Consider the following 12,407-nt stretch of genomic DNA (forward strand, 5'->3'; position numbering starts at 1 on the left):
GCCACCTAGGCGCTGCGGGCTTACTTTCTACCAGTATACGATCCCAGCAGAAAGGTAGTGCCTCTCTTTCGATCGTTCTAGAGCATGTTTCCCAAGCTTGGCATTCATTGTATCTCTCGGGTTGTATGCTCATCCCTGAACCAATCTTTTTGGCCAGAAGTGGGTAAAGCATGCTGATTGGCCGAGTCTAGATCAAGTGCCCAACCCAGAACAGATGGATTAGATTGCTTCCATCCATAGAGACCAAGAGGCAGTGATTGCCCAAAGGAAAATCCATAGTGCTATTGCCAGAAGGGAACTGGATACTGGTTGGACCCCTCAAAAAAAGGTATCACCACATTTGGGAAGCTTTTCAAAATACAGATACCCTGATGCCACCCGAGAGTCACAGCATTGGGATTTCTGCATCTTTTAGTTCTTGTCATAAAAGACTACCTTAGTTGAGTGTTGAAAGTATGCTTCCTAAGTTTAGCCGCAGTGGGTGCGGAGCCCTACATAGAGATTTTGAATCACAAATAGAAAACATATTTTCTCCTTTCTCAAATATTGCTTCCTACATAGTGGCTTCCTTGTTAGTAATGCATATAACCCACACCTTGTGAGAATACAAGACAAAAGCTTTTTGTTCCTGAACATGGCTTTCAAGGCCAAGATAGGGTCACAAAAGAACAATTGTCTCTTATGCATTGTATTGCCTTCTTCTTCCTTGCGTTTCTCCCAACTTCGAGATTCTTTGATTTTTTTTTTTCTTTTTTTCCAGGAGACTCTCTTCCCCCAGGTAGTTTCATAAACAATTATTTTAATGTGGGCTGTTTTCATAATCTTCATTCCTCTATATTATGTAGTTATTCTTTTTGTTTGTGTTGGGCTGTTAAGTATTTAATCACAAATAAATCTGCCGCTGTCAGTTTTCTTTTGGAAAAACAGCAGTCTTCCTGGGAAGGATTATTAAGAGCTGTCTTGTATTGGGCTGACATAATGGGCTCTTAGGGCCAACAGAAGAAAATTAATTTTCATATTATGTCTGTTCTCCTAAGAGAAGGGAAAAAACAAGTTTTATTATTCGCCAAGAGTTTAAGTTAATGCAAACCAGCTTCCTTTCTCAGAGGAAGACAATAGTCAAATTCATTTTGCTTTAGAAGGTTAATATGAGAAATTATGTTTGGTTGTCTGGTTTCCAGAGTTAAAGATCTGAGCAGAGATGGAGCCTGACAGACAGTGCTATAAGAAAATTATTAGACATTTGGCCTGTACAGTGAGACTCACTGCTGGTTTTCCTGAGGGAAGAAAATTTCTAAAGCAGCATATGCAAGTGCAGGGGTGTGGGAAAATATGAGCCGCACATCTGCTTGTCTCTGGAGCTAGGATCTTGGAGGACAGGAGGCAGACGCGGGTTAGCAACGAGGTGTCGCTGCCGAAGGAGGTTTATGTTAAAGGCTGTTCCTGTTCCTGCAGGATTGCTTGTGAAAGTAAAAAAGAGAAAAAAAAAAGCCATTGGGAGCATAGCAATATAACGCTAATAATTTGATGCCAAAAAGATTAAAAAGATTGACGTCAATCTCTGTTTTCTGAGTTGGAAAGATACCGAGGCTATTCGTAGACGTTAAGTGAAAAGAAGCGAGTGGCTTCTTCTGGTCATAGCATAGCAAGTGTGTAGAATTACAAATGGGATTTAAAGTTTTCTAGGAGCCATATCTTTTTTTTTTTTTTTTTAAGTAGGCTCCGTGTCCAACATGGGGCTCAAACTCACAACCCTGAGATTGAGTCACGAACTCTACTGACTAAGCCAGGCTGACTCACCCCCCTGTGGTCGCCATATCTTAAAAAGTAAAAAGAAACAGGTGAAATTAATTTTAACAGTTGTTATTTTTGCTAACTTACTATATCCAAAACGTGACCCTTTTAACATGTAATCAATATTAAAAATAACGAAGATAATTTACTGTTTCTTTTGGTACTTTCTTCGAATTCTGGTGTGTATCTTACACTCACGGCATCTCAGTGGAGACGAGCCACATTTCAAGTGCTCAGCAGCCACATGTGCTCTGCCACTCCCTCGCTGGATAGCACAGATAGGGATCTTGGGTAGGAAGTTTGTGAAAGAGTCCATTAAGGTTTTTGTCTGTTCCCTCACTGCAACTGTGAATCACCGTGAAATAGAAAGAAACAAATGTGGCGGGGGGGGGGGGGGGGGGGGGGGGGGGGGGATACCAGAAGACTTTAGGAAAAAGGAATCACTAACTAAACATTAGTCAGAAAGGACGACTGTAATTTGATGGACTTTCATGAACTGTTCGCATAAATCCCAACTAAAATTTAGACTTGGAGAGTTAAATGTGAAACCGTTGTGTCACGGATACAGGATGTAATTTAAAAAAAAAAAATTGGTTGGGGGGAAATCAGTATAAACAGTCTAAAAAATAAAACGGGGGGGAGGGTAATGATTCTCTGTCAGATGTTGCTGATAGGTCAAACAAGAGAAAGAACTTAGAACTGACCGTTGGGTTTAGCATCACGGGGTCATTGGTGGCCTTTGACAAGAACAGTTTCTTTGGAACAGCGAGAGTGAAAGTCACCCTGACTTGACTTCAAGAGATCAAGGAAAGGAACTAGAAACCATGAATGCAGTGAGCTCTCCTCTGGCGTGGAAGGGCTACGAGTTGAAAAATTGTTGGTTGGTTTTATTTGGTTTTGATTTGGGGTTTTCTGCTTTTGCTTTTGTTTGAAAGAGAAGTTTATGTCCGATGGGACCGATCCAGTAAAGAGAAAAGATTTCAGTAGCGGGGGAGGGTGTTTTACTTGATAAAGAGAAAATTCACAGAGGCTATAATAGCTGCCTGCCCAGATTTGAAAGCGTGTCAAATGAAAAAGGAATTGGGCCCACTCCACTCTGTGTATGGCCCTGGGCTAGACCTAAAATCACAGTGGGTATGAGGGATAATAAAACAGATTGGGCTCAATACATGAAAGTACATTCCAGCAGTCAGTACGCCCCATGCTAGCACGGCTTGCTTCAAGATGCAGCAAAATTTGTATTACTGGAGATGTTAAAGCATCTATAGGTTAGACTAGTATTTCTCAACTCTTTTGTGTTTTCAGCACACTTGTGGATACACCAGTTTTTGGTGGCACACTTGAAAAGACGCAAAGCAGTGTTAAGCTGGTCAGGGACAGGGATAGCATAATCGTTACCCACCTCCAGCAGTGACCTGAGAAGCACCTCCAATTAGCATGCTGTCCTTTTGCTTGTCCTTCAGCACTTCTTCGCTGTGTGAGCAGAAACGGCTTAGTGCTCTAAGCACGCTCTCTCTTATGTTCAAAAGGCAGAATTTCCACCTATTCCGGAAAAGTCCAGTCTTACGTTGTTGCCACTGAAGGTTATACCCACCATTACACCCCCACAGAAGAAACTCTCGCCCTGCTCCACACTCTGCACAGGGTCACATGAACCATTCAGCTCAAAATCCAATCTGATAAACATCCCTCTCGGAGGCCTGTCATTCGGGAACCAGTTGCAGACCACAGAGTCCTCTCTACCTGGTATAAGCAGAATGAGATTTAATTGTGGCACAGGGAGTTGAGTGCTTACAAAGTTGTTGGCAGGGTGGATAGCAGACTCCAGTCTGGGAGTCTGGGAGCCCCCAGGAATAGCTCCTAGGCCCCAGAACCACTGTGCTCTGCCCTGACCAGGAAGGCTGCCATTGATAACAAGAAGCTGACGGGTCAAGCAGCTGTCACCACCTTAGCTAGCTGCAGAGCCATGCTACCAACTCTGCTTTGGTCCCCGAGCTGCCACTGAGGCTTCAGAAAGCTATAGATTCAAGAAGCTGCTGACTCCAGAACCACAACAGCTCTGTCATGATCTCTGAAAGCAAGATGGCGCCCCGTATCCTCTTTATGAATCCTCCAGACTTTGTTCTGAGGGAGAGGCTCTCGCGAGAGCATCTGATTTGTGGAATCGAATTCATCTGCAGAACTCTGAACTGCAACAAAGGGTAGGACGTTGACGTTCCAGCTTTCTAACTGTTGCGCACCGGAATGGGGCTGCGATGGGTATTGAGTAAGTCATTCCGCGGGGACTGCCACAAACAGCCTCTTTCTTTAATCACGGCAAAAATCAATTAGACACGTGGATCAAAAGTTAGTAGCAAGCCAGTGAGGGTTCCTGTACGGAGGTAAAAACGAGAAATCAGCCCTCAGCTAGCTGGCTGAAGTAGACTTGCCAACTCTCCGTGTCAATGATTCTATAGTTTTAGCACAAATGGAAGTGAGGGCGTAGGTACCTATCTTGCATCTTATGACAGGAGAGGAAAGTGTCTTTGGAGGGGCTGCCAGCCATTAAGTATTTTCCAGTGTCAGTGCCATATATCAGGCCTGGATTGATGTCTTGCAGATGGATCGTCTTTGCTCCATGCACTTGTCACAATGCTCACAAAGTAGCTGCCTGTCAGAGATGGGCAAAGAAATAGAGCAGGTCCCACAGCGGTCTGATTCAAGCCACCAGTGTGCCCTCATTCAAGAAAGGCCAAAATAGCCTGACATAGTCTCCCTATTCCAAGCGAATATTTCCCTCGTGGTTTTGTATTCACATGGTCACCTACTCATTCAGCAAATAGCAAGTACTTCTGTTTGCTAGGCACCGGAGATACCCGGTGAATAAGACAGGTGGGGCTCCTGCTGTCATGGAGAGAACATTCTAGTGGAGGGAGGAGACAAGGTACCAGTGAACAAATGTATAACGTTTGCAGACAGAGGGATTCTGCCTTCCCATGCCCCGAGCTCCGCTCCCTCCCTTGACTGCTGAGCCAGCTCAGACCCCAAAAGCTGACGTTGATTTGAAGAGAGGCAAGAATGATGATGTGTGCTTGATTGAGGTTGTTTTCAGCCAACAATCAGAGCAAGGATTAATGCCTAAGATCAAGGGCTCAAGGGAGTGGGTGTGGCTCTCAAAAGGCTTCCAGGTTCCTCCTGGGATGTCAGCGGAAGCTCTGTGATCAGCGCAGCCTGCACCAAGGGGGAGGTCAGCCACGTCGAAGGAGCCAGAACTGAGACCTTGTTGCCTTTTATGTCATTTTGCTGCTGCCTTTGGGGGTCTGCCTCCCAGCGTTGGAGACAGCACTGGTGCCCCAGTGGCGTCCTTCCGTGGTCTGTTTCTTGCTGCATCACGGACGGGGCCTGGCCTCGGCCACCGCAGCTGTTGGTCCCCACCTGGGGCGCCCGGCTGAGTTCCGCTCAATGGCTGCTGATGCTTCCTCGCGGCCATCAGCAGTCCACATGTCTCTACTCACATCCCTTAAGACTCACGACACTAACACTCAAGGCACACTGAGGGCTTGGGAGTTACAACCTGAGAGGGGAAAACTGTAAACTGTTTCTGAGGGCTGTTCTGCATAAAAACCCAGGCACCTGCCAAAGACCCCCTCCCAGAGGTTCGCTCACCAGCACCTGTTTTCTTCTCCTTCGGGCCCGTCTCCCTCCCAGGAAGCACAAGGACACTGAATCAGCCTTTTCCCAGCCACAGTTCTAGGGCATTTTACCTTAGAGCCATATGAAGTCTGTCTGTTGTGTTATTTGATCATTTGTTTTGAGAGAGTTCTTGTTGTTTTTTTGTTTTTTGTTTTGTTTGAGAAAACAAAGCTGTTACATGTTTTCATCCGATACCTGTTAAAAATCTTCTGGTCTGTCCTCTTCATCTGCCTTTGGCAAACGTTTTTTTCATAGGTCCTGGGCTGGTTTGTTCCTGCCTGTCCCTTTCAGAATTGAAGCAGTTCTGTCCGGGTCTGTGTTTAACCATTAATAACGTGGGCAGATTTACCTCGACTCCCTTCCCTAGTCTTCTGAGCAACGGTGCGTCTTCTCTGTCAGAGCTGGAGCTGGAGGTCTGGCCTCGATGCTCCTCAGGAAGCAGGAAGAGTCCAGAGACCGTGGGAATGTGCCATCTGTTTTTCCTCTCTCCTCGGGCTCTTGTTCCCATCTGCCAGCCCCCGTGCCTGTGGTGTTTGTGAGCCCGTGGCAGGAGTCGCCTGGAATTTCCAGGGCAAACAGGCCCCTCCGAAGGGGGCCTGGGTCAGCGTCACCTCCCATGACTCGCGGGCCTTCTTGTGGTGGACTCCAATGTACTTTTGGCTAATGTCTTTCAAGAGGGTCAAATGGCTCCTAAGATAGACTTTTTCCTCCCGCCTTCAGCCTTTGCTCAGATTAGGCCAGCCCTTCTTATTAGCGTGCTGAGGCAGTGGACGCGAGAGAGAGAGACAGAGAAAGAGTGAGAAGAAACAGCTTCTTCCCAGTCTTGCCCAGGCTTCCAGTCCTCATTCCCCCAAATCAGGTATTGTCAGGCCTTTAGAACATTCTTGCTCACCTCCCTCACCTTACGTAAGGTGGTGGAACGCGGTGTTCGCTTTCAAATTCGTCCACACACTCTGTGTATAGCGGATCTTCAGAGCACGGAGTTTGGCCATTCTCTTGTTTCAGTAAGTTTCTTCTATATATTGGACTATTTTTGCTTCCTTCCGCGGGTTCCAAGGAATTATGCCAAAGCACACTTACTCTGCCATCCTTCCAAGAAGTTCCTCAATTGCTAACTATATTAAGGAGCGAGACCATAAAGATAAAATGTCAGGAGATTAAGAGGAAAATACATTTTTTTTTTAAAATTGGGAAGTTAAGCCTAAAAAAGATAACAAATGAATGAAAGGATTAACACGGACCGGTGACGAGACAGAATTTGAACAGTTAGAAAATGAAGCTCAAGAAGTAGCCGAAAGGTTAAAAAGCGAAACTCGAAGGGTAAAGTTCTGGCAAACGGATACAATTGGTTGGCAAAGTCTAAAAGAGCTAGCATTTAAGTATTTTTAAGCAAACTTAAAGAGTCAAGGGCTAGAGAATCACATGCTCAGACAAAGAAAGAATCTAAGTCTTTAAAGGTTACAGTAAACTAAAAGGTTGAATGGAAGCCGTATATAAGGTTTATCTCATTCTATAATATTCCATATTAAAGATGTACCTGTAGGGGCACCTGACTGGCTCAGTCAGAAAAGCATGCAACTCTTGATCTTGGGGTCATGAGTTCGAGCCCCACTTGGGGTGTAGACATTGCTTAAATAAAATAAAAAAAAAAAAAAAGATGTACCTGTAGTGATTGACTTACAGAGGTGTCTAAGAGTGTGTTTAGGTAGAAAAGTGCCAGAATACTGCACAGTCTGCATATGTAAACATCCCACCAAGCTTTGCAGACAGGTAGAGGAAGGAGCCCTACGGATCCACCGCTCTGGTAACTGGAAGCAGGAAGGGAGTGGACATGGATGTTGTGGGCACAGCCAGGTACCCCCCAGGTCCCCTCACTATTTCTGGGCCCTTCTCCCCTCCCCTCTTCAGTGCACTGTGGCTCCAACACCCACACCAGCCTTGCCTCTTCTTAGATGCGCTGCCCTCGCTCCTCTGTAGCTGCTCTGTGCGCTCGTGCAGGGCTCCGCGTACCTGGGGCTTTGCCCCAACCCCACCTTTGGCCCTCAGCTCCTTCTCTCAGGCGGGACAGCTGAGGTGCTGTCCAAAATCTAAAGCAAGCCACATAGGTGATTTTACATTTTCTAGTGGCCACTTTAAAATTAATTCTGCTAGTAACAGAATTTTATCTCCACGTAATCAATCTAGAAGTTATTAATGAGATGTCTAAAATCCTTTTGTACGTGTATTAACTCTTTGAAATCAATGTGCATTTCATGCTTCCACATCTCACTTTGCCCACATTTCAGTTACTCAGTTGTCCCATGTGGCAAGTGGTGGCCACTTTGGACAGCCCAGCGCACCCAACCTGAAGCTGTCCCCTCAGAGGACTTTGCCTGCAAATGAAACCTCATGGCCCTGCCTTGCTTCCTCCACTCCTTTGTGGGCTTCTTTTAGGAGTGCGCTTTTTTGGTTTTGTTTTGTTTTTTTAAGTTTATTTTTAGGGGGGCGCCTGGGTGGCTTAGTCCGTTAAGCATCCGACTTTGGTTCAGGTCATGATCTCATGGTTCGTGAGTTCAAGCCCCGTGTCAGGCTCTGTGCTGACAGCTCAGAACCTGGAGCCTGCTTTGGATTCTGTGTGCCCCTCTCTGCCCCTCCCCTGCTCATGTTCACACGTACGCTCTCTCTCTCTCTCTCTCTCTCTCTCTCAAAAATAAACAAACATTAAAATAAAAAATTTAAGATTATTTTTATTTATTTTGAGAAAGAGAGCACGAGCAAGGGAGGGGCAGAGAGAAAAAGAGACAGAATCCCAAACAGGCTCCACGCTGTCAGCAGAGCCCAATGTGGGGCTCAAACTCCCGACCTATGAGATCACGACCCGAGCCCAAAATCAAGAGTCAGATGTTTAACCGACTGAGCCACTCAGGTGCCCCTAGGAGCACAATCTTAATAAATCTTTTGCATATAAGTAATTTTTTTTTTGTAATTTAAAAAGTCTGGAGGGTTCAAAAGGAAACAAAAATTGTATCTCTCATCCAGAAGCCCTGCTTCATGGTTTGTTTGTTTGTTTGTTTATTGCTAAGGCAGCCATAAATTCTAGGGAGTCTGCGTTTCGGAAGACTTGGGGGGGGGGGGGCGCGTCTCACTGAGTAAAGAACAACTGATAACATCCGAGATCCTTGTTTCTTGCCGTTTGTCAGATGTGGAAGGCTTGGGCCTTTGGTGTCTGTCTGGTTGGTGCCGAGATAAATAGCCTAAAGCCATCCTAGGCTAAGATTATCTGGAAGTCTGGCTCAGGTATGCAGCCGGTGGGCTCCCCGGGGCCAGGAAGCCACAGGGGGGGAAGCTGGGTCACGGCTCACAAAGGAGGATGCCAGGGCGACCTGGCAACGGCGGACTTTTTTTCTTTTTTAACATGCCTGCAGCCTCACTGGTACCACTGTAGCAGCTTGCGAGTGGGCAGCGCCTGTCTGGCTCCACACCACCAGCCTGTATAGACTCCCTTCTCTTGGCATCCAGTCGGCGGCAGGATGGTGGTTCCCCGTGCAGATGCCTCTTCCTCATTGATGCTGCTGCTTGAGCCAGCAGGCCTTCTGCGCTCGGCCTTGTCACAGTCTTTACTGAGAAGGCATTATGAAGAGGCCCTTTTGGCCACAGCGTCATCTCAGATAGCTTTTTACTTCTACTTTTGCATTTCCGAGTAATTGGATTTTGTTTGCTTATTTGTCACTAGAAGTAGAGGTGAGTGAAGAAGGCTGCTGCTAATTGGCTCAGGAGATAAGGCCAGTCGGGAGCAGAGATACCCCCCTTTCTCTCACAGAGCCGCCCCTTCCTCCCACAACTACCTTTCCCACCTTCCTCGCTGTGTCATCAGAGAAAGGAGCCAGACAGGTTGCAGGAACCCATTTCTCGATTTATTCCTGTGCGCCGCTTGATTCAACAGGCTTTTGCAGCTTAGGTACTGTGTATGCTTTTAGTCTTGAAGTGTGGATTTGGTTCTTTTCATCTACAGTGTTGTTGCGAGCATAGGCCCTTTTAGTGGCTTTTTTTTTTTTTTTTGCATATTTTAATTGGAAATGAGGAGAGAAGACCCAAGCACTCCTGGACTCACACGGTGATGGCTGGGAGGTCCCTCCTTTGGTGATTCTCCAGAAGCACTTTAGACAGAGCTTTCTCTTACTGAATGAAGGTGGCCTTTTTTTTTTTTTTCTTTCTTTTTCAAAGCTTATTTTGAGAGAGAGAGCACAAGCACAAGCGGGGCAGGAGCAGAGAGAGAGAGAGAATCCCAACATGGGGCTCGATCCCACAAACTGCGAGATCATGACCTGAGGCGAAATCAAGACTTAGCTTAATCGACTGAGCCACCCGGGGGGGCCCCAAATGTTGCCTTTTCTGAAGGAGTTTGTGACAGCTTGCATGCCCACCGGTCCTCCTTTACCTTAGACCCCACTGGCTCTTGACACAGTGGATGACTTCGCTTAGTACTGAGGGATGTGAGAGGATTGCATGGGTCCTGGGGCGCACTCCTCCCCCAGTGCGCCCAGGCATCACCTCCGCACAGCGAGGGGGTGCTACTGTCTCGGTGGGGCATCTGGGTCTGGCAAGTGCCTTGGCTTCGCCCCCCTCCCCCAACTTCCTAATGGGGCTGGCCTCTAGGGGACAGTGTCAGAGTAGGCCAGTGATCGGCCTGCCATTCATTCCTCTGCTCTCAGTGCCTTTCCCAACTCCTTCTGCTTCAGCTCGGCACCCCAGCCTCCAGGCCCACCGATGGATCCGCTGACGAAAGGGTCCTGCGGGAGTCAGATGGCACAAACTCTTCTATGGAAAGCCAAGTCATCGCTCTCCTTTGGCATCCCGCCTCTTCAGATGTGGCCAACAAAAGACCCTGAAGTAGAGTCCCAGGTCAACCTGTAAGTAAGTAAAAGAAACATCATCTGTTTGGGCTCGGGCTCATGCTCACTCTAACCTGAAATCCTTTAATGCACAGGAAGAAAGTACTCTTTATCTTTTTGGGGAGAAAAGGGAGGGAGGGGGGAGCGGATGTTTGGTTGGGGAATTTCTGTTCTTAGTGATGCCTTACTCGTGTATTATTTATTTACTTAGCACTAGAAACTGAGCACCCACCCTGGCCAGGCCCTGTGTCAGGCATGGTGAGCAAAATAGATTCAGTCCCTGTCTTCCGGGGGTTTGCAGCTCATGGGACAGATAGCGATGAATCAAATAGTCGCACAAATAAATACAAATGGTAACAAGTGCTATGTGTTGCCTTGATTCAGCAAACAGTTACAGAATGCCTTTTGTGTGCCAGCAGCATCCTGGGGATGTAAGAGAATAAGACCGTTTCCTTACCCTTGAATACAAAGGGAAAAGAATCCAATATTACTGAAAAATGATAATAATTATACCATAGCTAATGTGTTAGTAGGCTCGCATCCCAGAGGGTGATAACTGGGTTTTCCTGTTTACTTCTGAATCCCCAGGGCTTTGTTATGATCTACCAAAAATACCTGTTGGATGAATAAATGAGTGAGTGGAGAAGAGAATACGAGACATGGTGCTTGGTTCTCTAGGGGAATCAGAGGCGACCAGGTGCAACAACATGATTGACTTAAAAAACGAACAATATGCCTCATCAACTCAATATGACAAATATTTACCAATATGCGCTATACCCAGGGCTTTTGTGAAGCTAATTCCTAGCTGGAGGCAGGAGTCAGAATCCCTGAGGCTGGTAAACAACTTTTGCCTGAGCCCCACCCGAGAGATTCTGATTCACTGGCTCTGGAATAAGCAAAAGAAGACTTTTTTTTCCGTTGGCACTCACAGAACTTAGAGCCTATCCAGGGAGACCGGCAAGTAACCAAATAACTCCAGTCTTGCTTGAAAAGAACCATGTATTAAAGTGCTTTAGGAGTAAGTACTCGGCTGGGGCACAGGGAAGAAAAAGGAAAACAGTTGAGATCAGCCTGGTGGGATGAGGGCAGGAACAGGGGAAGAAGTCCTCTTTAAACAGGGGGAGCTACAGAGCAAAGGCTCACATCCATGAAAAGTATGTTCCTGCAGTTTTGACAGGCGTCAGAGCAGTGGCTCTTAAGGCTGACTGCCCATGAGAATCAATCCCCCAGGAACTTTAAGAACAAAGAAGCCCAGGGGCGCCTGGGTGGCGCAGTCGGTTAAGCGTCCGACTTCAGCCAGGTCACGATCTCGCGGTCCGTGAGTTCGAGCCCCGCGTCAGGCTCTGGGCTGAAGGCTCAGAGCCTAGAGCCTGTTTCCGATTCTGTGTCTCCCTCTCTCTCTGCCCCTCCCCGTTCATGCTCTGTCTCTCTCTGTCCCAAAAATAAATTAAAAAACGTTGAAAAAAAAAAAAAAAAGAACAAAGAAGCCTGTGCCCACTCCTCCAAGATTCTGAGGTCTGGGTAGGACACAAATACCAATACTTTATGCAGCTCTCCAGGTGATTCTCATATGCGGCAAAGGCTGAGAAACGCTGCTTTTACAAAAGTGACCACACGTAATGAAATGAATACAAAATAGTTGTCAGGCAGCTTATATGCCTTGCTAAGGGCTCTGAACTTTATATCTTAGGCAATTGGGGAGGGAGCCTTTGATAGCTTTTATAATCTTAAGAGATAATGCAGTGTAAAAAGTACAAGGTTCACACTGTTTAGAAAAATTCCTGATTGCTAGTTCTGTAGTGGATTCTCCAGGGAAACCAGGGCAGGTCGGGAGTCACCGCGGGCTTTTCAGAGCGACCGCCATACCTTCCATAAATGGCCCGTTAATGAGAATATGAGAACTGAATCTGAAACTGAAATCTAAAATTTCAGTAAACACTGAATTATCAGAGCAAAATGATCCCGTTGCTGGCAAGGTAGACCCTCCATCTATCGAGGGTGAGGCGGAGAGAAGGTCAGCTCGCGTGTCTCGAGAGAGCTCGGGGCAGAGCCCTGGCACCCGGGGCA

General features: G+C 46.7%; 1 protein-coding gene across 1 annotated transcript in view; it reads left to right on the forward strand.

The window, feature by feature from the left end:
* Positions 1 to 12,407, forward strand: part of GARNL3 (GTPase activating Rap/RanGAP domain like 3) — a 149,294-nt gene that overhangs the window by 6,385 nt on the left and 130,502 nt on the right. The window contains exon 2 of the mRNA XM_043566978.1: positions 10,185 to 10,355. Coding sequence (XP_043422913.1) covers positions 10,185 to 10,355 — 171 coding nt within the window. The remainder of the gene's footprint in view (positions 1 to 10,184; positions 10,356 to 12,407) is intronic.

This window comes from Prionailurus bengalensis, chromosome D4 (assembly GCF_016509475.1).
Source record: "Prionailurus bengalensis isolate Pbe53 chromosome D4, Fcat_Pben_1.1_paternal_pri, whole genome shotgun sequence".
In the NCBI taxonomy this organism is placed as follows: domain Eukaryota; kingdom Metazoa; phylum Chordata; class Mammalia; order Carnivora; family Felidae; genus Prionailurus; species Prionailurus bengalensis.